Consider the following 25430-nt stretch of genomic DNA (forward strand, 5'->3'; position numbering starts at 1 on the left):
ATCATTTTTTATTTTGATTTCATATTTAAAAAAGTTTCTTCCACGGACATTGGACTACAATACAAAAATGCATTAAACTACTAAATATGAATTACTGCTACAAAATATGCATCGTTTTATCAGAAATATTTCGAGTTTTCATATGCGTAGCTGTTATTTTTTTAGCATTTATTTTAAGCTAAAATTGGAACGTATACTGGCGCAGCTCTATTGTAGTTTTCTTAAAATATTGAATCTCTAAAAAATATCAATAGTATAACCACAGAATAAATAACAATAACAACAATTGTTTATTATTCTGTGGTATAACTGTTTAAATTTCCCATGTTCCTGTATGATTAAATATTTTTGACCGCCTTTTGACGTAAATGTCAAACTGACCTTGGCTTTGTTTGTTGTGATTGTTTTATTCAAACAAAACATTTAAAAGAACATTCCTGGAAACTAGAATTAATGATAGAAATAGATAATATGATTCAGTATGCTGTCTTTATTATGGAATAATAATTACAAAAAACAATATGCATTAATGAGACAGTACAGTTGTTAGACATACCTATGGTGTACATAATATATAAATTTAATCCATTAAACCTACGTTTTCTAGTCAAAGTTTGATTAAATGTTTATTTAAGGACAATATATTTTAATTGATATATCCAGTACAACTAGAAATATTATATTTTAGGGTAAGTACATATTGTCTTTGTGTAAAATTTAGTTGGTTGACCTTCAGTAATAAAAATCCCCATTCTATAATAAATAGACAATTTTGTGAAGGGCATGAAGTACAACAAATAATTGTAAATGTTTAATTTGTTTTGTCTTTAATGCAACATATTACCTCATTAAATAAAAGTCATCTTTCATTGAAAATATAGTAAAAGTAATGTTATCTTATCTGTGCATAATAGGAAGTATATTACTGGCATATAAAATTACAAATAGTGTAATAATGTCTATATTTAGTTGTGTTATATCAAAATTTATTCTTTCATTTGTGTTTTAGAATAAAAATGGCTTTTAAAAGGCATGTAATAGAAGTGCCTCTCTTACTCACATTTTTTGCTTTAGAATTATTAGGTAAGTATTTAAGTAAATATTTTAGAAGTTAAGATTAATATTTAAATGTATTTCTTGATATTTGATTATTATATAATATATTTGTGATATATAATTTGTAGATAAATTTCTGCCAAAATAATAATGATTTTGTTAGTTATTTCTTTGTGCTATTATGAAATTAGCACAATCCTATAAGTTTCACACAAATTCACTAATTAAGACAAGATGAAACTAAGCACTACAGTATGCATATGTTAAACCAATATTATAGTTTATTACAAATAATATGGGACATACATGATTCATACTCTCAAACTGTTATTCATCTGGGTTTAGTAGAAGGGGGAGATTTTATTTATTTACCCTATTTTCAGCTTTATTTTTATGCATACAATAAACTAAATGAAAAGTCAAATTTGGAGATTTGTTGGTGTGCTTGTGTCCATGCAGGTTGATCAAATAAAAAAAGTATTTTAGCCCATGCCAGTTCTCTAATATTCTTAACATGTAATGTCAAGTCTGTATTTGCCTTTAAGTTTTTCTTTTAGAATCAACTGTGTGTTCAATTAGTTTATGGGCCAAATAAACTGTTTTGTGTCTCTTGTTCACTGAACTCAGTCCTGTCTAGTAAATTTAGTAATTATTTTTTTGCTATATTGATCAAATTATGATTTCAAGTAGAAGTGATTGGAAGTCACTAGACCACCAAGCATACATGCTTATAGCCAATATTGACTGTAACTTGAAAGTAAACAATTATTTACATGTTTTTTATTAACAAAATAAAACTGAGTCAATTAAAAAAATAAAATAAAGGTTTATATTTTTATTTTTGAAATTTCATAGTTGTTTATGGATTTTTATTTACAAATAGATTTTAATTAAAATTAATGTGTCTACAATTCCACTATTCATTTTTTCATAATTTTTCTTTTTTCAAAGAAGTTAAAGAACTTCACATCAGTAAGTTTATTTGAGTTATTAATAGCGATTAGTATGAATTTTTGTGTTGTATGTGCCTATAATGATTATGTCAACATAATTCCTAAGCGGAGTGAAGTGACTTATACTTGTTAATGAGATAGATGTGTCCATTACTGTATTATTCAAAAATCTCCAGTTTACATACACTGTTTAATTTAAATTTAATATCTGTTTCCATTTAGAGAAATGTGCTGTATATGTAGCAATTTTTTATTTATTTTTAAATATCCAAATTACAGCTTTAATTACAGATAAATGTTTTTAATACCAAAGATATGAACCTTACCTTCTGTACTTTGGCAAAGAATATAAAAGGACATTTCAGATGGGCGATTTGGTCACCGTTATTATACTTCAAAACACTCCTGTACAGGGTGACTGCATAAACTCAAACTGAGGCGGTAGACTTAAAACTATATCATACGTGTGAGATTAAAGAACATCGTTTGTCTGTGCATGAACTAGAATGTGATCATGAAACTTGTGTTTCTTCGAGGATTTGGGAATGTCTAACTTGTGTGCCAAAATTGGTTACACCATAACTGAAAAATATTTTGTCCCACTTAGAAGATGCTGTCTAAAAGTTGGGAATGATCATTATCATTAATAATAAATATAGACAATATAAAAACGACTATGACTGAATGAACTCATTACCTATGGCAAGTCGTTTTTATAAATTTATCTTTCTATATTCTTCCTATAGAATGCCCTTCATTAAGAGCGTAGGAGCAAAATTTCGGGCCAATGCTTTTTAAATGCATTCATTTGTTTCGAATCCTGAGAAAACTAATAAGTATTATTAATCAGTAATAATTCCATTATTACTGAGGGCCAAAAGTCCCTGAAAACTTGTATAATGTTTATTTTAATAAGTTACAGAGGTGAAAAAGAAGAGAAAATCTAGTGTGATTTTTAATTTCATATATCCCATTCAAAAAAACTTTGTGTTTATTCTAAGGGACTTTCGACCCTCGGTAATAATGCAATCTTTCATTCTGCATTTAAATTTTTCAAAAATATTTATTAGTTTTCTCAGGATTCGAAAAAAAAATGAATGCATTTAAAAAGCATTGGTCCGAAATTTTGCGCCTACTCTCCACTTTTGATTTAAATAATAAATACATAATATTCTTTTCTCTCCTATGTTTTTTACTTTTTCGTATGTATTCTCCTCTCCAACATAGAATTTCTTCGGGTTTTATAAGCAAACTTTCCAAATTTGATTCTACTTGTCATGGGCAGATCAGATCATCGGTAATGGCTTGTAAAACTTTGGCTAAAGTTGGTATTTGCTTGTTAAAAAAAGGATCTCCGAAAAACCTTAAATAATTTGCCTATTTATTTTTAATTTTCACACTATGCATTTTCTAACAGCTAATTCACTCTTTTTTTCAAACAAAATAAGAAATATTGCAATATTACCAATCGGTTTTACTTATTCAAACGATCTAAGTAATTTTCTGTTTCAGGTCCGGTAGGAACAAATCTAACACTATATCGTACCTGCTACATTATATTAGGATATAACGAAACAGACTGTGCCTTGTTAGGAAACACAGAAAATTCTACATATAATGATTTACAAAAGAAAGTTCAACCAACAGTAAATGTTATAAGTACAGTCAGTTCAATAGTTACCCAAGTCTTCGGATTAACTATTTGTTTGTTTGCTGGTCAATGGTCTGATAAGTTTGGAAGGAAACCGATTCTGTTGGTGACGCAAATAGGTAAGAGAATTTATATTGATATACATAGATCGGATGAGAGATGTATAATTATTAAATAGTAAACAAAAAGACTTTTATATTTCTAATTTTGTTTTAACATTTTATAAATTTATAAATCATATAAATAATAGTTTTATTAACTTAAATCATTTTATTTAACTTACATCAAAGTCTTTGAAGCACTTTACACAAAAACCAGGACTTCCAGGACATTGTTTGCCTTCAAACATCTTCTGTTTCCTCACTTTGTTTTGTCTGCAAGTTTTACATTCCTTCCTAGACACACGTTGGGTTTCAGCACGTCCTGTCTTTATTTCATTTATTGTTACATCAAGAACATCATCATTTGGGACTAACAAATCTCGAGTTACCTCCAGGAGATGAGAGGACAAAAACACTTAGATAAATTGATGGTAAAACACTATAGGACAGAGCTAGAAGTACAGATACGACATAGATGCAAGGTGGAGAACATCAAGGATAAGAAATAGAAGAGTGGAATGGAACGATCATATAAGCCGAATGACAACAAATAGAGTAGTAAAGACTGCAAGAGACGGTTCCCCAATAGGAAGACGATCAGTAGGAAGACCACGAAAACGATGGAACGACAACTTACTGGAGACACATTGCAAAACAGACAGAGTCATGTCTATATAAAAAGAAGGAAAAGGAGAGAAGAAGAACAAAACATAAAACCTTTTAATTTGCATGTATTATTTTCAACTTTATCTTGAGATAGAAGATTTTGTTTTTCTCGAAAATGAAAAAGACACTACACAAAGAGCCGAGATAACTGATATTCTAAACGAAAGATTCAGTGTTTTCACCAGTCTTAGGTTTCTACTGAAGCATTTAGGCGTCTAATGTCGCTGTGGACCGAGCGCCGGCGACTGGCTTATAACAGAAGGTTTTTTCTAGAATACCATTTAGAAGATTATATCAGAATATAGATTAAACAACAGTGGGTATAGTAAGCAACCTTGTCTGACTCCTTTTAGGATCATACGTTCCTCTCTTAACTGTCTATTAATGCGTCGAACAAAAATTAGTTAGGCGAATGAATCCGGTAATCCGCAGTCATAATTTCAACCACACACACACACATACACATAACCTGTATCGTAGGGAACAATATTCTATACCATTGAGATGTAAAAGAGAAAGCGGCACGCGTCTTGAAAGACATTATAGAAGAATACTTCCAGCAGTTTTGAACAATCAAAGATTCGCATGGACCATTTTAGGGATAAAGTAGAGGTGCATTTTGAAGGTGATAATAAGTAATTACATATAAAGTAAAAATAAACTGTTTTAGAGCGTCAGTTTCGTTATTTAATAGCCACACCTCGTATAGATAAAAATTATTAGACATTATCTAAAATACTCCCCTGGGATGCATATATAGTTGATGTTATTCAATGTGTTACATATTTATTCTACAAAACACTTTTATAGTGACACATATTTGCGTTTCCAAGATAATCACAAGGTCATGATGATAAATACATTTTTGTTGTTATTGTGTAAGATAACAGGAACGGCTTTATCAGTGAATCCCATTATAGCATCTAACAAAAGCGCTTTAGTTTCTAAAATATCTTGTTTCTTATTGCTAAAAAATATATCACATATAAATTAATGTCTCAGTTCCTGTGCAGCTGTTCAATTTCGGTTATCTAAGATAAGTAAATGAGTAACTCCGGTTATGTAAGTCAATAAAATAAACTTTTATCCAACAATAATTACAAAAAGCATTACCTGGTCCAAATTTGGAGTCTAAACAGGTATAAGGCAAAATACAATCGGATAATTCTGATAAAAGCCGATAGAGTTGGGGTGTACGCAGTGATTAACAGAGGTAATCGATTTATTATGCTGTGTTCGGTGGTTAGAGATTATCCATAGACTACGTCGTAGAGTATTTTGACTTTTTAAAACCCTCTCACCCCTTCGTCGTAAAGCGTCGTTTACAGTTGAGACACTCCCTCATATACATTGTCGCAATTGCAACTCATGACTCACCTTTTCAGGGATTTAAAAAAAATCAATGCTATTTCTGGATTTTTTAAAATTAACTATAAAACTTTATTTACGAACGTTTCTATCTTCTTCTGTTCTGCTCCTATCGATGTCTCTCTCCTTAACCTTCGCCCTACAGTTCTCTCCCAAATTTTCATTGTGTGCGACATTAACTTTATCTATCTATAGTTCTTATAGTCCTGAATGTCCTCTTTATCTTATACAATGATACCATCACACTATCTCTCCATACATTGAGCATCATTTCTTCCTCATACATCCTACTCATAATTTGCCACAAAATAACAACGATTTCCTTTCCTACAGCCTTCCAAACCTCCACAGTAACCTCCATTAGGTCCTGCCGCCTTACCATTCTTCATCCTTTTTAACGTTTCGACAACTTCATCTTTTGCTATCCCCGGTATTACATTCTCATTTGGGATCCCGGATCCTGTCTCTCCTCTGGTGTTCTTCATTTAACAACTTTCTAAAGTACTCATACATCTTTGCTTTATTTCAACATCGGTTTTTAACACTCTTCCATGCGCACTCTTAATCTGCCGCACGTGAGTCAAGGTCTGCCTTTCACTTCCACCACTTTACTGTCTGGTATCCTAGTTGCTTTTCTTTTCACCTCACCTTTATCTCCGTATCCACTATAACCGGTCGGTGTTGACTATTTACACACTCACCTTTTAATCTGACTTTTCCTTCCCCCGCTACTATAGGTAACATACTGGTCTTCAGTCTTCATAAAGAACGTATTAATGTCAGCCAAATCCCATGCCACTGCAAAGTCAATCACACTATTTCCTTTATCATTTCTTATTCACATGCCCAAACCTCCATGAACTCTTTCTATTCCCACCCATTAAAATCACCTCCAATAAAACACTTTTCGTCTACTGGAATCTCGAGCATCTCGCAACCAAGTGCCCTCCAAAAATTTTTCATTATCCTGTTCTTCACCCCCTAAGTTTGTAGCGTGAGCACATATGATGTTCACGTTCGTATTGCCTGTATTCAGTTGGACACTCATTATTCATCACTTCGTCTGGTTGTATTCAAGGTATTCTTGTAAGGTTCGTACCCCTTACAAGATGTTTACTTCCATTCGTTGTTCAAAATAATACCTACTCCATTTCTGCCGTGACTGTTCCAACAAGTTTCCTATACACAAAATACACCAATCCTTATTCTCTTCATGAAATCGGCGAGCTCTCTTCTTTTACCTGTCGTGCTTCCGACGTTGAGAGTTGCAACTCTAGTAATGAATGTATCAACAGCTAGTAAAAAATTATATTTATAGAGACAGTAGCAACAAATTGAAGTATACCAAACGACGTCGGATGAGCACTCATGCTCCCCTCACTCCTGTCGTATACCATCGTAATAAGCAAAGTCCCCCTTCTTCTCTACGACGTAGTTTATGGATGTTCTCTTAACAGCTGATATACCATTGATTTTAACGCCTTTTGATTCGTTTTATAGCGTTATTTCAAAGATTTTTTCTTCAACGCATATATTGAATATTATCGATGACAAGGTGTAACCTCGGAAACCTTTTTTGTATGGAGCTAGAAACGTCACCATTGGAGATACTGCGAACGGCAGCTAGATGGTTGGTGGAGAGCAAGTCGGGGGTTCGAAACTAGCTTTTGGAACCGGGAATGGATCCAGCAGAAGAAATAATAAAGATAAGATAAGATAAGACAGAGAAATAGATAACAAAAGAGATAGGTAAAATTACCAAAGATAAGAGAAGATATGTGGTCAACCAACACACTACATAAACAAATAATAAATATGTTCGGTGGAATTCGTCCACCTACTTACCTACAAACATATACATCCTGATCTTTCTTCTGGTCAAAGATATCATGATAGTTAAAAATTTTAATTAGCAAATATTCAGAGATAAGTACTTTATTATCAGGAAACTTATTAGGAATATATAAATAAAATTCAGTAGGTAAACAAAACAAAATATATTCAATAACTGAATCACTAGAAGGGTGAATTCCAAACACAAGAAATATAAATAAATCTACCGTAAAATGTAAAAAATGCGAAATCTTTGAATATGATAGACATATACACATGTACATATAAATAAAATATAACATTAAGGAGAAATTGATGTTTTAAAAAAATTCCAAAACAGTAATTCATATAAATATCTCTCCTTAATGTTGTAGGCTTATCTCGAGATAACTGGCTTCAAAAGTAATAATTTATAGCAAGTACGAAATAATACTAAATTAATTTACAATAAAGTTGCAAAAGTACAGAGACATTATTATAAAAATCGGATTTACCAAAAATTAAAATAAGGACCAACCCGCACTTCACGGTTCAAAATAAGCTACTGGCACAGCTTTAATTTAAATAATGAATGTTTGTCATTAATATTTATTATTGAAAAGATATGAAAGTTAATGAAAGTTCTGAAAAGTTCTATTGATGAAATAGTTCCTTAGAGGAATTGATTGCATCGGTGCTTAGCTTTAACCACCGATCAGGAAAATGTTGTCGAAGATAGCCTGTAGATTTCTCTACTTTTGGGGATAGTTGGAGCTAATATTAATAGTAAGACCACTTAAAGTAACTATAGATGATGTTGCCTTTTAAATCGCACTGAATTTAAACTGTACTCAACTTTAGTATCAAACACTGAAGTTAATTTATAATGTATATTTGATCTACTCGGGTGTTAGGTCAAACTACTTGAGATACAATAGAAGTGTATATATACACTTATAGATAAATTCCCAGAGAAAGAAATACGTCCAAACTCTTAGACGACGCAACCAAAAGTCAGTCTAATCTCTTAGACTACCAAACGAAAGTCCTTCTCTCATTCTCAAATTGGACCAACTATCCCCTCGAACAGAATAATCCCCTCGAACAGAATAATCCCCTTTCCTAACAAGAACCGACTTATTTTCATTTTGTGCGAAAACATATAAACATGACGATATTTTTTAAAAAGGGAAGCAAAAGACAAATAAATACAATATTGAGGGAAATGTTCTCTTTGAAGTAAAGTAGCCACTTCCTTGACTCAACTGCCACAAGTCGGATAAAGGTAGCAACTTGTAAGAAGTTTAAAAATTTTTATTACTCTCTTCCCAGCGCTATAAAAAAGGGCGATAAAGCCGGTTGCTCTCAAATTTCTAACAAAGCAGCCATAAAGTAATCTGCATGTTTCGGTACTTCTTTTCAGGAATAAAAAAGCCGAAAGATATACGAAGAATTAGGTCTATAAAGATACAAAATTCTAAAGTACCGTTACATTCTCATAACCTATATCGGCACCTCTCATACTAAACAGATTACAATAATAAGACCTATATAAAATATGAGATTCTAGGCCTACTTTCAAAAGTAGCTGCGGTAATTGTAAACGGTTTTTAAAATTAATCTTAAAGTACTATATTATAATAATTAGTTACTAATCTAATTATAAAAAAAAAGGTTGCAAAGGTACAACCCTGACGGAGTTCTTTGGGGATGTCAAATGGTTTGGTCGATGCCTATAGGTCTCATGCTTTTTAGGAAAAGCGACAAAAATGACTTTGTAATGACTAGAGGAGTAAATGTCGGCATAAAAAAAAGTAACTTGCTAGTTAACTCTGATTAGGATTTTAGTAACATTTTTGAATTAAATATTGGATGCTTCTTAGTTCTAAAAAATGTATAACTGCCACATTTTCTTCAACTTTTGTTGGTCACCTTTTATGACACAAATGTTGCCAAATTTAAATTTTGTCCAAATTTTGTGCCACCCAAAAATTTATTTTTATGTATTATTCTATATATATATATATATATATATATATATATATATATATATATATATATATATATATATGTTTGTTTTTAGGCCAATTTTTTAGTTTGTTAATTATGACATTGTTTAGTGCCATTCCTTATATAAATCCATGGTACTTCATGTTGTCATCTATACCTTCAACGTTAACTGGTGGATTTGCAGCATTTTTAGTGACAATATTGTCTTACATTTCTGATATTAGCACTGAAGAAACTAGGGGGATGAGGTAAATAAATGCAAATTGTTCAACGTCTACTTATAAAAAACCGTGCCCACACGTTAAAATAAATTGCTAGACAAAAAACTTGGATATCTGTATATTTTCAACTTTAACGCTAATAATATAGAACGAAACTTTGAAATAAATACAAATAAATTCAACATTCTTTCCAATATAACTCACCTTTAAATTTAATCGACTATCAAAGGGTCAACATACACCTTGGTACGAACGTCAATGAAAATTGGGACCATTCCCTGGAAATAAAATGCAGGATAGAGAAAGCAAGATCTGCTTTCCCGCTAATCTAACTAACCCCGCGCCTGCGCGTAAACACATCGTTCTAGTCGCTGGCGTACCTGTAAAGAGTACAACAAACGACTGACTTCATCAAGTAGGAACTGGCGTGCCAGTGAGACTGGCACACAATCCTGGCTTTATCGGTCATAGTAATCTTATAGAGTGTTCGCCGTTCTCCTATATATACCAGGTTACTCGAACAGTTTTTAAAGAAATTGAGTAAAAAAATTGGAGAAATGAAACAAATTAATGTGGACAGTAAAAAAATGCTACACTCTTAATAGAGTTTTTTAGACTTCTGTCAGCGAACTAGCGAGAAAGTTTTAAGAAAGTGGATGTATGGCAAAAAAAAAAGTGTAATAAAAGATTCGATAAGGAATGAAGCAATCTTTTTGGTCACATTGCAATGAAACTTACCTTAAGTACTGTTCGAAGAATATTAAAACGACACAAATTTCACCCTTACAAAATTATGTTTTTAATATTTGTTTTTCTGATGAGTGTTCGATTTACCCCAATGGTAATTTTAGCTGTCATAACTGTCGTTATTGGTTGGACAGTAAAAAAAATGTTTCGTAAGGTATACGGCAAAATTTACAGAAACTCAACGTTTGGGCAGGAATTTTCGGGGATCATATTGTTTGACCATGCTTTTTACCTGGAACTTTGAAATGTGAAACATATCGGGATTTGTTGGAAAATTACATTAACCTCGTTTTAACAACCTCAATTGAGTAAGACGGTATACAATTTGTGTGGTCCTTTTTAAATTTTGACCACAGCTCTGAAGATGACTGTGTAAGCCGAAAGCGCTCAGCTAGGAATTCAATGCTTTTAACTTACTTTTAAAGTACTTTTCTTCTCAATTCATTCATTTTATACATGAACATTCGAAGAAGAGGTTCAAAGATCTACTTGATATGAATAAGAATGATCTGCGAAGTATCGTACGTCTCTTAACAGGACACTGTCACCTCAAGGGGCACATGAATAAAATCGGACTGACAGAAAGTGCGAATTGCAGATTTGATCAGGCTAAAGACAAGACGGCGGAACACTTTTTGTGCAACTGCCCATGGTTGGATAGGATAAGGCTCCATACATTTGAACATTATCAATTCGAGCTCTACGACTTTGTGGAAGTGTCACCGTAGAAGGTCTTAATAAAGTTTGTTAAAAAGGCTGATACCATGATACCATAATGGAATTACAGCAGCTTATTAAAGAAATATGGACACAAAAAACCCTCTACAATGATTGGAATATTGGAATACTTTGTACCATATACAAAAAGGAGATATCTATTCAGTGAATGAATTTGTATACCTGGGAGCGCTTCGTAACACTTAAAATAATACTACCGCAGAGATAAACCGTGGAATTTGCACGGCCAACAGATGCTATTTTGTGCTCAATCTACTCCTTAAATCCACGATTATATCGAGAAATGCAAAAATAAAACTCTACAAAACGATAAAACGCCCAGTCCTAACATATAGTTCAGAGACCTGGACTCTAACAAAAAAATAATGAAAACATGTTAAGATGTTTCGAAAGAAAAGTACTAAGGCGAATCTATGGAGCAGTGAATGACAATGCAGTGTGGAGAAGACGATACAATTTCGAACTTTATAGAATATACCAGGAACCTGATATCGTAAAACATAGTAAGATAGGACATCCGAGGTGGATAGGACATGTAATACGGATGGAACAAAATGATCCGGCTAGAAAAACGCTCCTTTATAGACCCATTGGTCAGAGAAGAAGAGGAAGACCTAAAACAAGGTTCCTTGATAACATCGATGAAGACACGAGAAATATGGAAAAACGTGCTTGGCGAAGTAAGGCGATGGTTAGGGATGACGGAAGAGAAATTCTTGAGGAGGCTAGGACTCACACAGGGTTGTAAAGCCACAATAGATCTCTTAGGTCGAGTGGAAGGGTGGTTAAGCGCCCACATGTACTAAACCTAACCTATCCTAACCTAGAATGGATCAGAAGTAGGGAACTATTTCATGGCTTACACGTTCACCAGATTTGTCTCTATTGGACTATTTTTGTGTTGCCATTTAAAGACATTTAAAATGTATTTAACAGAGTAACATCATTACAAAATTTGCGGCAACGCATCCTTCACGAATGGAACAACATTACTCCTGAAATTATTCACCTTGTTAGAGAATACTTTAATCAATGTCTCTATTACTATATGGAGGTTGGTGGGGGGAATTTAGTACATCATAATAAAATAAATGAAAAATTGAAATGAATGAACGTCAAAAAAAAGGAGATGAAATGATAACTGGAAAATAGTTTATGGAACTACAAAAATGAATAATCGTGCTTCTGCTGACCGATCCATTTATATCATGATTTGACACTGATCCAACTTTTGTTTAGGTTCGCGAAAACACGTAGTTTCACGGTATAAACAATTACTTACAGTGTTGTAGCATTGAAATACTGTAATTATTATTAAATATTGTTTCCGGCCCAAATAGTCTTTTTACTCTACATTACTAATGTTCTAGGAATATTTTGTACAACATTGCGTATATTGTCTATTAACAGTTGTAGATAATCACGCAAAAATAAGATATCCAGGTTTTATGTCCAGCAGTTTAGTTTGAGAAGGGTGCTTAGAAAATGTAACAAATAATGTGAATGTTTGAACTAACTTTGGGAAAATAATGAGACAGTAGTTTTGGTTTTTTATTTATTAGTATTAGTAGTACTACTGTATTTTTGTCCGCATATAATATTATAACGTCTACTAATGTGTATATGAACTCTTCGTGTATGTTTACAGAATGGCTATGATGGAAGGGATGTTAGGAGCAGGCATGTTATTTGGTAGTCTTTGTAGTTCCTATCTATATTATGCAACTAACTACCCGTCCATGTATGGTATCGCAGCTGGAATAATAGGATTAAACATAATTTATATTTATTTTTTTTTGTCCGAGTCTTTGGAAAGTATCGAACATGAAGTAAGTTATTTGTAGGTTATAATAACTAGGAATTTATTAACTCTTTTTCGAACTATTTTCTAACCTTACTGTTGATACTTAACCAATTTAATTCTTAACTTAACAGAGTTATAATAATTTATATACTACTTAAGGAAAGTAATCGACGATAACTAATGTTTGTTCAGTGCATTCAGTATGGGATCTCTTGGGATGTTTGTGTGAACCACCTGACGTGATTTCACCACCGGTGATTTAATCACGGTGGTTTAGTGATTCAGTGATCAGTGATAATTACCGTTCCTTGCCAACTTCGATAACCGTCATAGACCAGTTATCAATTCCGTCACCGTCTCACAAAACATGTTTATACAGGGTGAGTCATGAGGAACTTTACATACTTCTACCATATGTAGAGTCCCTCAGGGAGCATATCATGTGGCCACTAAAAAATGTCTACTCCTCTTCTATATTAATTAACAGGGTGATTTGTGTAATTGACCATTTATTTCATTTTACTGTAGTGTTTATACGGCTCATTTGATTTTTTTAATTTTTGCATGATACAGTACACTACTATCAAGCATTCGACTGGTATTAGCTAAACTAAAAAATTCCAGGACTGGCTTTGGAAAAATTAATTTAGGGATTCGTATTAAATATTACACCCTGTATATATTTTTTATAAAATGCAATAAGTGATTTTCAAACTACATAAATAGCCAATGAAAACGACATATGCGACAATGTTGTCGCACTTTTATTACATTTTTAATGAACGATCAAATCTTACCAAAAATAGAACAACCATAATGAAGTATCAAATTATAAGGTAATTAATTTAAACAAATGTTATAAATTTCAAACATTTTAATTGAAATGATAAACTGAGTCACTGCACAACAAAAAACAGTAACTACTAACAATAACGAAGAACAATTTAAAAAAAAACTAAAAATATGTACATAGTTATGATAAACCCATAAATTAGAACTGGAAAAGATACAATAATGGTAACAAAATAAAAATAATTCAAAATAGATTTTCGAATTGGAACCCTGCAGCCTGTACACATTTTTGTTGCCGAATTGTTAATTGACCTATTGAATTACGGATACTCTGGGGATCGTTTCTAATAGTATTACAACAATGTATAATTCTATCAATTAATTGTTGTCGGTTATTAATATTCACTGCGTAAACTAGTTGCTTCAATCGTCCCCAAATATGGTAATCAAAGGGATTGAAATCAGGGGATCTTGAAGGCCACGAAATAGGACCTGCACGTCCTATCCACCTGTTGCCATAAACATTATTGAGATGTTGTCTCACTGCCAGTAAAAAGTTTGGGGGTGCCCCATCATGCTGAAAATAAATCCCTCGGATAGCAACGTTCGCGTTGGCAAGCAAATTCGGCAAAATATTTTGTAGAAAGTTCAAATAGACCTGCCCTGTTAAAGAACCATCAAAAAAGTGAGGACCTACTAATTGGTTATTTATGACACCAATCCACACGTTAACCGAAAACCTTAACTGAGAGCGACGTTCTCGAATAGCATGGGGATTTTCTTCTGCCCACACAGGTGAATTTCGTGAATTATTTATCCCGTCTCTGGTAAATTGGGCTTTATCTGTAAATCGTGTCCTGTATAGCGTTGGTCGATTATTGTTAATCCATCTACAAAATTCCAACCTATCGATCTCATCTCCAGCATGTAGTCGCTGAAACATTTGAATGTGATATGGGTATAGATTATTTTTTTGTAAGACTCTACTTACTTTTGATTGAGTAACATTGAGTTCTCGACTTATTTGTCTAGTGCTTATTGTAGGGTTCATAGTAACGGCGTCCATAATGTCATCTTCCTGCGCTTCATCTACATGTCGCTCTGTTGTTCCACTAGGAAAAGTGCCATTTTCTCGCAAATAATTAAAAACTGACCCAAATTTTGGATGACTGGGAGTTCGACGATTAGGAAATCTCCTGCGATATTCTCTACTAGCAGCCCTACCATTCCCATTACAGAATCCATAAACAAATATTATGTCTGCATATTCTGTGGTCGAAAACTGATGTGGCATTTTGAACGAAAGTAACAAATGCTCTACCAAAACTAACACAATGTACTTAACGTAGAGATGACAGAAGAAATATGTATTCTTGTACACATAAATAACAATTGATAATGACAATAATGACAATGGGTATAAAATATCAAGAAACGTCAAACGGTCAACGCCAACCTTCATTTTAAACTTTTTTTATATTTATTTTTATTTAGTACAGTTGATGCAATGTATTATTATTTGACATAAAATTTTAATCATTTACAATCAACAAAAACTAACACATACAAGAGGTTTGACTTTTTAATCAATTTAATTTAAAATTGAAAAACAATTGATTCTATCATAGAGATAATACGAAGTGACAGTAAAGATGTTAATTTTCTACGTATTAGATTATGTTGTAGGAACTCATTTTAATTAAAATATTTGAAATTTATAACATTTGTTTAAATTAATACCTTATAATTTGATACTTCATTATGGTTGTTCTATTTTTGGTAAGATTTGATCGTTCACTAAAAATTTAATAAAAGTGCGACAACATTGTCGCATATGTCGTTTTCATTGGCTATTTATGTAGTTTGAAAATCACTTATTGCATTTAAAAAAAAATTATACAGGGTGTAATATTTAATACGAATCCCTAAATTAATTTTTCCAAAGCCAGTCCTGGAATTTTTTTAGTTTAGCTAATACCAGTCGAATGCTTGATAGTAGTGTACTGTATCATGCAAAAATTTAAAAAATCAAATGAGCCGTATAAACACTACAGTAAAATGAAATAAATGGTCAATTACACAAATCACCCTGTTAATTAATAAAGAAGAGGAGTTGACATTTTTTAGTGGCCACATGATATGCTCCCTGAGGGACTCTACATATGGTAGAAGTATGTAAAGTTCCTCATGACTCACCCTGTATAATAAATATTGTGATGTTATCGGTGAACGTAACGGTAATTGTGATTAACAAAAGTGGCTAAGGACGGTGTAGTAAATAGTACTGGTTACCTGACTTCTGTTAATAAGCAAATGGAGTTATATATTAAATTTTAGTTATTTTATTTTCAGATGTACATTTTTTAACTTTATATATTTTTATAGAAAAGTTGGAAGGATATTTTCAAACCCTCAGACCTAAAAGGAATGGTTCACGTAATGACCAAACCAAGAGAAAACTTTAATAGAGCGATAATTTTATTAATGACTGTGATTATGGTATTGTATATTTTCATATCCAGCGGTGATGGTAAAACATATCTTTTTTTAATGGGAAAATTCAACTGGAACTTGCAACATTACACTATTTTTAACAGTGTAACTGTGATAATCTTCGTTATCGGTACACTAGGTGGTACCTACCTTTTCAAGAAGTTAGCGGTAACCGAATCAGTCGTTATTTTGTTAGGTTTGATGTGTGCATTCAACGGTGACTTAGTACGAGGACTTGCAACAACAGATTTTCATATTTATTTTGGTAAGTACAACTATAACTCTTTTGAAATATATACGCATTTCTCAGATTCATCATCATTCTCTTTGCCTTTATCCCTATGCGGGGTCGGCATCCCTAATTACATTTCTCCATAAGGGTCTATCTTAAGTGATATCGATATCAATCCCCTTTACTGACATTTTTTGCCTAAGCGTCTCCCCACAGGTCTTCTTTGCTCTTCTCTCATACTCCTTCCAGAAACTCGCAGATCAGCAATTCTTCGTATTGGGTGATTAACGTCTTCATTTATTCATCTAAGCATTGTCATTTCCGCCACATATATTGATTTCTTACTTGTTCTAAGTCGCTTTCACTATTTTTATTAACACTACATTAGGCACCAGGTAATGTACTCTGTACTTTCACATGAAATTTATCAGTCTCTTCCATACCTGTCCTAATACTAATTGTTACTTTCTTTTTACATGTCTCTCATTCCGCATTTCTAATACTATAAATATCATATCTGATAAATAAGGCCTCCTGTATAATTCACCGAGTAAAATTTAAACGATTGATATCGCCTGGTTCCAATATTTGTACCTCTTGAAGTTGATAGCGATTAAGATTGTGTTTCTTCAATTTACACTATAGCGAAATTCACACTGAGAGTGCAGTACGGTTAAGATAGGAATGCGCATTTGCCGGTTTTCAAGCCATATGCTTGGCAGAACACACACTTCCAAATAGTTGTCACATACAGAACCTTACATTGGTAGAAAACTGAAAAACAATCATTGGACAGGATATTTGTAAAAGAAATTGGACGTCAACTACAGTGACTCACAGCTTAAAATGATGCAGTCGCTAGCTCAATAAAACTAGCTTGTATCAGTGGCTTAATATTTATTAGAAAAAAAAGCATAAGCTACTTTTTGGGTTTAAAATATACCATACTTAAATAACAATAAACATTTAATTATTTTATGTATGATTTTGATGTCAAGCTAAAGTGATGCAGATAAAGTGAAGCATTACACAGTATATTGCAGTTATTTTTGTTTAATTTGACATTTCAAAGTATTTAATCGGAAAATATTAAAATTGTTTGAGAATGGGTCACCCAACTACGATTGGTGAAAGAAATTTAATTACTGCTCACCATAGAAATGGATATAGCCAATGAGACATATCCAAAATAATAAATAAATGTTAAGCTGTCAGCCGCTGTATGTCCAGAAGAAAAATAGTAAAATCAAACTATTGGTTTTTAGAAAAGATGTATGAAAAGACGATATGAAAATATTTTATGATGATGATGGCGATGATTAAGTAATTTTTCGATTTTTTGTTTTAGCGGCTGGACTAAAATTTATTTCTGGAATAATAAGCCCACAATCTAGAACACTGATCTCGAAATTAGTACCTGTTGACGAAATAGCCAAAGTATTTGCTTTGATAATGGTGGTTGAATTTGTTGTTAGTATAGGAGCTTCGCCATTTTATACTTTGATTTACAATGCCACAGTCGATACTGATCCTGGGTTTTATAATTTTGTATCTGCTGGGCTCTTCGGCGTCGATATTATTGTAATTCTGTAAGTATATTTTATATAATTATGAAATGATTGTTGCTTTTCCAACTGGAAAACCATCAAACTCTCTTTGATGGTTTTTAACTGTATGGAGTACTATTTAGATCAAAATAACTTTTACTTATGTAGTATCTTAGTACAGTCGAAGAAAGACAGAGCCAGATCTGGTGAATACGGAGGGTATTCCAGCAATTCGAACCCTAAATCACGAATTGTCTGGACGACAACATTTGATTCGTGTATAGAGGTATTGCCCGTAAAAACAAAATACCTTTAAATATACCCTTTTTATACAAAAAAAAAAGATTTTCCAATTATCTCAGTAAATTATTCATGTATTTGAACTTTGTAAAAACTCAAATTAACCGTCTTTTCATAACACAATAGTTTCACAATAAAAAAAATGTTCCTAATATAATAAAAAAAAAATCTACAAGCAAAAAACATTTTCGGACTTTGAAGCACAAATTTTTGAAGCACAGCTTCTATACTGGCGTCGTATTACTTTTTTTCTATAGCAAAATGTTGAGGCGAACACGGAACTAGTGCAACGAGAAGGGGTCATGGGTAGCGTCACGAAATAGCGGTTCTTCACATCGATTTACTATTCTCGATCAATTCTTTTCTAGTCATCATATATTTATTTGTAGCAGGTTTAAAAGGTTTTATACAGCGCCAAGAAAATATAACAATACATGGAGAACAAATTAAAAAAGTTGAAAAATATAAATATCTGAGTACAATAATTATAATTAACGAAAATAATGAGCACACAGAAGAGATTAAGGCAAGAATAGGACAGGCAAGAAATTCTTTCAACAAACTGAAAAAAGTACTCTGCAGCAGGGACATTTCAATTTCTTTAAAGATAAGACTTATGAGATGCTACGTGTTCTCCGTATTATTTTATGGGTTGGAGACTTGGACATTAAAGAAAGTTGTTTCGGACAGATTAGAAGCCTTCAAGGGATGGGCCTACAGAAGGATATTAAGAATAAGTTGGGTGGATTGAGTCACGAATGTCGAGGTGTTGAGATGAATGGGAAAAGATAAAGAGGTTTTAAATACAATTAAAGTCATAAAACTGCAATATCTGGGACATGTCATGAGGGGCGAGCGTTATAACTTGTTGTCATTAATAATGCAAGGAAGCATATACGGTAGAAGGAGTCACGGAAGAAGACGCATTTCCTGGTTAAACAATTTGAGAGCTTGGTTTAACTGCACTTCTGCTGACCTCAGAGCAGCGGTATCGAAAGTGCGAATTGCCATGATGGTTGCCAACCTTCTTAGAGGAGATGGCACATGAAGAAGAAGATACGAAGTTAGTCCTTTTTTTCAAATAGGCGATATCGAAAAATGAAATATAAACATTAAACTCATGCTCCGGTTCTTGCTGATAGATTTTGACGTTTCTTTTTATAATTTGTATGTACTGACATAAATCACTTCTATTCGTATGTACTTCTTTAAATTACGAATATATTACGAATATCTTTTAAACTAATTGATGAATCACTCTGAAATTTTAACCACAATTTTAAAACTACAAGACCAAATTACTACCCTTTATTTAATTAATTTAACATTTATTGAAAATTAATAATTCTTTGTTTCTCGGGTTCTCTGTTTTTATCATGGTAGCTTTTGGTTTTTTAGAACCTTTTAACATTGAAGTTCATTGATTTTTTGGGCATATTTTATTTGTTTTTTTTTTCAGAATTATAATGTTACTGGAATACAAAACAACGTTACCTTATGTGGAATTAAACAACGAAGAACCTCAAATTACACCAGAAAGTCTTATTGAAACATTTTAAAAATGTACCAAAACATTAATTCTCGAATAATTTGTTTATTCAAAACGAATATTTTGTTTTAAAAACTTTAAACCACAAAATCGCTTGAAAAATATTAGGGTTGTTAATTATTACTAAATGATAGTTGCTGTTTTGTTCGGCACCAGGAAACCGCTAATGGAACTGAGCTAACACAGTTTTTAATTATTATTAAGGCATTTTAGTGGTGCAATTATAGTATGTGCTATTTTGTAAAATTAGTAATCATATGACAAGTAATAGCTCATTTGACAACTCGTGTGCCTTTCAGTATCTTTCTAGATTGTTATGCGGTTCTGTTTTGACCACTATATTATGGTAGTCGCCAGGTGTTATGAAAAACGCTTGAACAAATCAATTTATTTTCCATTTTCCCGCATATTGGTAGAATTAATTTGTTCATTTATGACATCTGTCAAAAATGTGACGTCATCGAGAATGTTCTTAAATGACACGAATACATGGCACGTGATACACTATTTGACAGCTCCCGTGTCATTCAATATATTTTTAGATCTGGCGACCTTTTAACGTTCAATAGCGTAGCGACAGTGTAAAAAAAGTATGAAAACTTTGATGTTCTTCATTTTATTTTTCTTATTTTCATTAATTTGTTTTTTTTTTACATATATCAAATGTAGGACGTCATAGAAATATCATTAGATATATTAGCTATATAATTGTATTAGTTAAAGCCTGAGAGCACGATTTATCTATTTACGAAATCTTCGTAGATTTTCGAGAAGCCTGTGGCAACTTAATCACACAGAAATGCAAAAGTACGAGTTCAAAACTAACTAACAGACCCCTTCCAGATAACTTAAGAGCTAAAACAGGGAAATGGCCTGGCTCCGATTTTGTTTAATGTATGTATAGAATATGTATGTTATAAGAAAAATGTTTGTATTCGCTCCGTGCGTGACTGACGCGACACCTACAGCCTTCATCTGACAGTTTTGGACCTACCAATTTTCAGGTTAAACATATGACATATCTTTGACATTGTTAAATACATGCAAAATTGACAATTATTAATAATTAACTTTTTAATTATATTTTTTCAGTTTATATACAAAATAAATGTAGTATTAAAAACTGGGTTTCTCAAAATTTATCATAATATATCTTTTCAACCCCAAACGGAAAAGAAAGGGAAAAATCTAGTACTGGCAAATCAAGTTTTTCACGTGAAAGAGCATATAATTAAAAACAGTAATAGTAAAAGTTATGATATAAAAGCTAAAGTCATCAGGCACTCTGCAATTAGCTCGAAGCTTTATAAAATATCATTTAAGGTAAATTATTTAAATTTTTTCTATTTCAATTGCATAAAAATGAAGTTATGTGATATTTACTTTTTCATATTAATAGCACTTATTTTTCCATCTTTTTCTTTCCTCTAATTTATATGTAATCTTTAGGAACCTATAAACACTACAATTACTATGTTTGCTATTATTAGCACAATTAAATACGCAACATGTATTTGCACACATTTTTGATAAAATTTATGCGTAAAAAGGTAGGTCCAATTTTGTCATATTTCGCCACAACGCACGCTGGCATCGTTTCAAGGTACCCCTACCATGGTCACGCACGGAGCGAATACCCAAAAAATATATTGTTTAATATGATTATAAACAGAGTATGATATACGCAGACGATGTAAACTTTATGGACTAACCCACAAGAGACATCATAGAACTCTACGTGGAACTAGAATTGTGAAATAAATAGATCTAGCCGCCACCGTAGATAAAACTAAAGCCCTAACTGACAGTGCTGCTATAGTTATACAAAATATAGTTTTTTATGAAAATAACAACTTCGTTTAATATGTCTATTGGGTATCTTTATTAAAGGCAGAGCAGTGCTCGGACAAGAGATGCTGGTATTAGGTTATATTACAATTAATGTCTTTATTTAAATTTTTTATTTTAATTTTCTGTGAAATTTTTATATTTTGGTTTTTGAATCAATTTTAAGAAGTTCCGCAATGAATAACATTACTATCTGGCTTTTTTAAATATTCCAGCTGAGTCTAAAAAAGTCTCTGTTTTGACAGTTTTCCCTAACACATATTGAAGTAGGTTTTCAAAGGAAATATCGTTTCAAGTTACAATGAGCAACTTTATAAGTGTCCAAATGAAGCTCAGCAATGGACTGCCACAGCGATCTGTTTTGGCACCTTTACTGTTTAATCTAGACATCGCGGACCTACTTGGGACAACCTCGCAGAAATTTGGCTACGCTGACGACTGGGCCATTGCAGCAAGACATAATAACATGGATATTACAGAAACAATACTAACGGATGACCTTGCCGTTATGGGAGAATACTTTCGCAAATGGAGGCTATGGCCCAATGCAACGAAAACCAAAGTGCTGTTTCCATCTGAATAATGCACAAGCCAACAAAAAACTCTCCGTTCACTTTGGAAACAGACTGCTCACTCATAACTCAACACCAAAATATCTTAGAGTTACTCTGGACAGAAGACCTACAAAGAACGGCAGCCAAACTGAAAACGCGAAATAATATAGTCCAAAAGCTATGTGGCTATACATGGGGGTCCTCAGCTTCTGCACTCAGGAACATTTCAACCTCACCAATGCTTGGAGAAGACAATGAGAGATCGACTCACCACACGAAGCACACCAAATGGCCTGTATCGATAAGAAACCGCCAGGTTTTTACTGACCCGCAATACATGGACAACGCTAAACAGAATAAGAACAAGCAGCGGTAGATGTGCTGACAGCTTATATAGATGGAGAAAAGCCCTTAGTCATGAGTGTGACTGTGATGCGCAACGACAGCCCGTCACATTGTTGAAAAATGCCCCAGAAGCGATTAACTGGAGTTTTCGATGAGTTCCAGAATGCGACCGAAATTTTTTTACATTATAATTAATAATACATTAGAAGTTCGTTTGTAATACTCCATGTAACGTTTTATATTGATTTTTAATTATGTGTTCTGATTGTATGCCATACGATAAAATAAATCTCTATTTTGGCGCTCACCTCCTATTCTATATAGTTACCTGGTGTTTTTATGCACTTTTTGTTTTTCCTGTCAAAAGGTGGGAGAATTTATGCTTACCGAATCGCATTCCAAAATCTTTGAAATCATCAAAACTATTTACTTCGCCAAGCAATCTATTACTTGTTATTAATTTAGTACTGAACAATCAATTAGGATTAATTGTCAAAGCAGGATTCGTCTTATGAGGTTTTACTGTATGTAGAAATAGTATATTAGCCGTTTTTTTACAATTTATGGTCATCTGAAGGATTTTAAATATTTTACTCTTATTTTATTTTGATTTTTATAATTTATCTTCGCATTTTTATGTAAGTGAGTATTAGCAAGTAAGAATAACAATATCAATAAAATAGTGTGTCACATCATTTCTTAACAAGACAATTTTTTGTCGCCAATTTTTGTATTTTGAATTATAGATAACATTAAAGTAGCTACAATAACCTAAAAAATATTTTTTTAATATCATTTAAAATAAAGGACATTTTTTAGTAATAAACAAATTATTCGAAATGAAAACATAATTTAAAAATTTAATTTGTCGTTTAAACATTTAATTCGTCGGCCAAATTTATGTGAAATTTTATAGATATTAAATTGGAACTAGAATGTGATAATGTAACAAAGTCATATATGTATGATTTATAAATCATAACTTACCAGAATGTGATAAATATTTTTATATAAATTTCTATTATAAAAGGATAGTTATTAATAAAATATTAGAGAATGTTGACTATGATCATTTAATAAAATATTTGAACATATAAAAATATCATTGATGTTGATAAAGCGTGTAAGAGAGTACTTCGGGAGGTTTTATTGGATATCAAAGGTGTTTCAGGTGAGTATGTGAAGATTGTCGGATATATGTTTTATGGAGCAAGAATTAGTGCTAGATGACAGGTGTAGGGGAGAGTAGGGTAAAGTAGAATAGCTAAACTTTGAAATTAAATAAATTTTACATTTTTCGAAATAAGATTTTGTAAAAAACATATCTTATAACCGCAACGTTTATGATCATTATCACGAAATATAAATTAAATTAAGTCAGTAAATTTTTTGTTATGCGAGGGTTTGCCAGGCATTGTCTTTTTTTCACTTTGCCCCACACGGTTGGGTAAAGTGAAATAGGTGGTGGGGTAATGTGGGATATAACTAGCATACATAAAAAGTCTTTAAAATGAAAATTTAATTAAGAAAAATAACACAAAATTACCTATTCTAATATTTGTTGCAAATGATAATTTTAAAATAAGAAAAACATTTATGAAAATTTAATTATTCCATGGCGAAGTGCAGAAAAATTGCTGAGAACGCAATTTTACCGGATTTGATTCTCCAATTTAACGTAGCAACATGAATTCCGTATTGCCTAGCAGCTTGATTTTGGCTAAGGATGCCAGTTTGCACAGACCTGAAAGCAGATTTCAGTGACTCCAAGGACCATTGTTGTTGGGTCGTTTTTCGTTTATAATTTCGCATTTTATACCTGGAAAGACAGATATTCTTTATTTAATGGTGGTAATCAAGTATAATTACATGTGGGGCAAAGTGAATCTATATTTCATTATGCCCCATCTCTTAACATTTCACATTGCCCCAAATTTATTTAAAAGCAATACTGGTCCAGTAAAAATTATTAACCCTAACCTAACAATCTATATTTTGTATAATATATGGTTAACTATAATTGTTTTTGTGTGTTAGTTTCAAAAATATGTTTAGTTAAACAAGAAGATTTAGCAATTACACTCACCTGCAGATATTACAAATTGTCGCCCAAAAATGTATAAACAGTGATATTTTCAATAACACCGACAGACGATTGCCACAAAATGGTCGATAAGCACGTACTACTTCTAAACATTGACTGGATTATAAACACGTAAAGAGTGGCGGCTCCGTTCGCGGAAGAATTTGAAAACGTGCTATTTCACTTTACCCAACATTTCACTTTACCCTTCCCTCCCCTACGAGTGATTTAAATTTTAGATGAAAATAGGATTGCATCGGGGCTCAGTGTTTAATCTTTATTTATTCCCATTAGTGTTTTATGAGATAACAAGGAAACATTCCGTAGAAATTAATATATGCTGATGATTGTTTTATTAATAGGAAATACTGAAAGGGAAATCATATACAAACAGAGGAAGAACATTGATCTGCGAATCAGGTAATGCCAGCAAAGGGAAGAGGCTGTACAAGAACAGAACATTGTGAACAGCAATTTCCAGGCTGTACAAGAACTCAATAATAGTAAAACACTTGATTAGAGAGCGGAATAGTTGTGGAGATGCTAAAAGGTGGAAGATG

At 32.4% G+C, this 25430-nt stretch overlaps 1 protein-coding gene across 1 annotated transcript; it reads left to right on the forward strand.

The window, feature by feature from the left end:
• Positions 1-930: 930 nt before the first annotated feature.
• LOC140441568 (probable peptidoglycan muropeptide transporter SLC46) lies at positions 931-23887 on the forward strand. The gene is made up of 8 exons (XM_072532379.1): positions 931-949; positions 1010-1083; positions 3522-3779; positions 9691-9865; positions 12972-13152; positions 16305-16677; positions 17993-18233; positions 19951-23887. Exons 2-8 carry the CDS (start codon positions 1017-1019, stop codon positions 20048-20050), a joined length of 1395 nt encoding a protein of 464 aa, XP_072388480.1. The 5' UTR covers positions 931-949; positions 1010-1016; the 3' UTR covers positions 20051-23887.
• The last annotated feature ends 1543 nt before the right edge of the window (positions 23888-25430 follow it).

Source organism: Diabrotica undecimpunctata, chromosome 5, assembly GCF_040954645.1.
Source record: "Diabrotica undecimpunctata isolate CICGRU chromosome 5, icDiaUnde3, whole genome shotgun sequence".
Lineage (NCBI taxonomy): Eukaryota > Metazoa > Arthropoda > Insecta > Coleoptera > Chrysomelidae > Diabrotica > Diabrotica undecimpunctata.

What these genes read in the sequence shown, in the direction of transcription:
- LOC140441568 (XM_072532379.1), top strand. Translation starts at nt 1,017, where the DNA reads ATGGCTTTTAAAAGGCATGTAATAGAAGTGCCTCTCTTACTCACATTT. An exon ending in GAAGAAACTAGGGGGATGAG is followed by an intron (nt 9,866 to 12,971) that starts GTAAATAAATGC and finishes GTATGTTTACAG; the next exon opens with AATGGCTATGATGGAAGGGA. An exon ending in GTCGATATTATTGTAATTCT is followed by an intron (nt 18,234 to 19,950) that starts GTAAGTATATTT and finishes TTTTTTTTTCAG; the next exon opens with AATTATAATGTTACTGGAAT.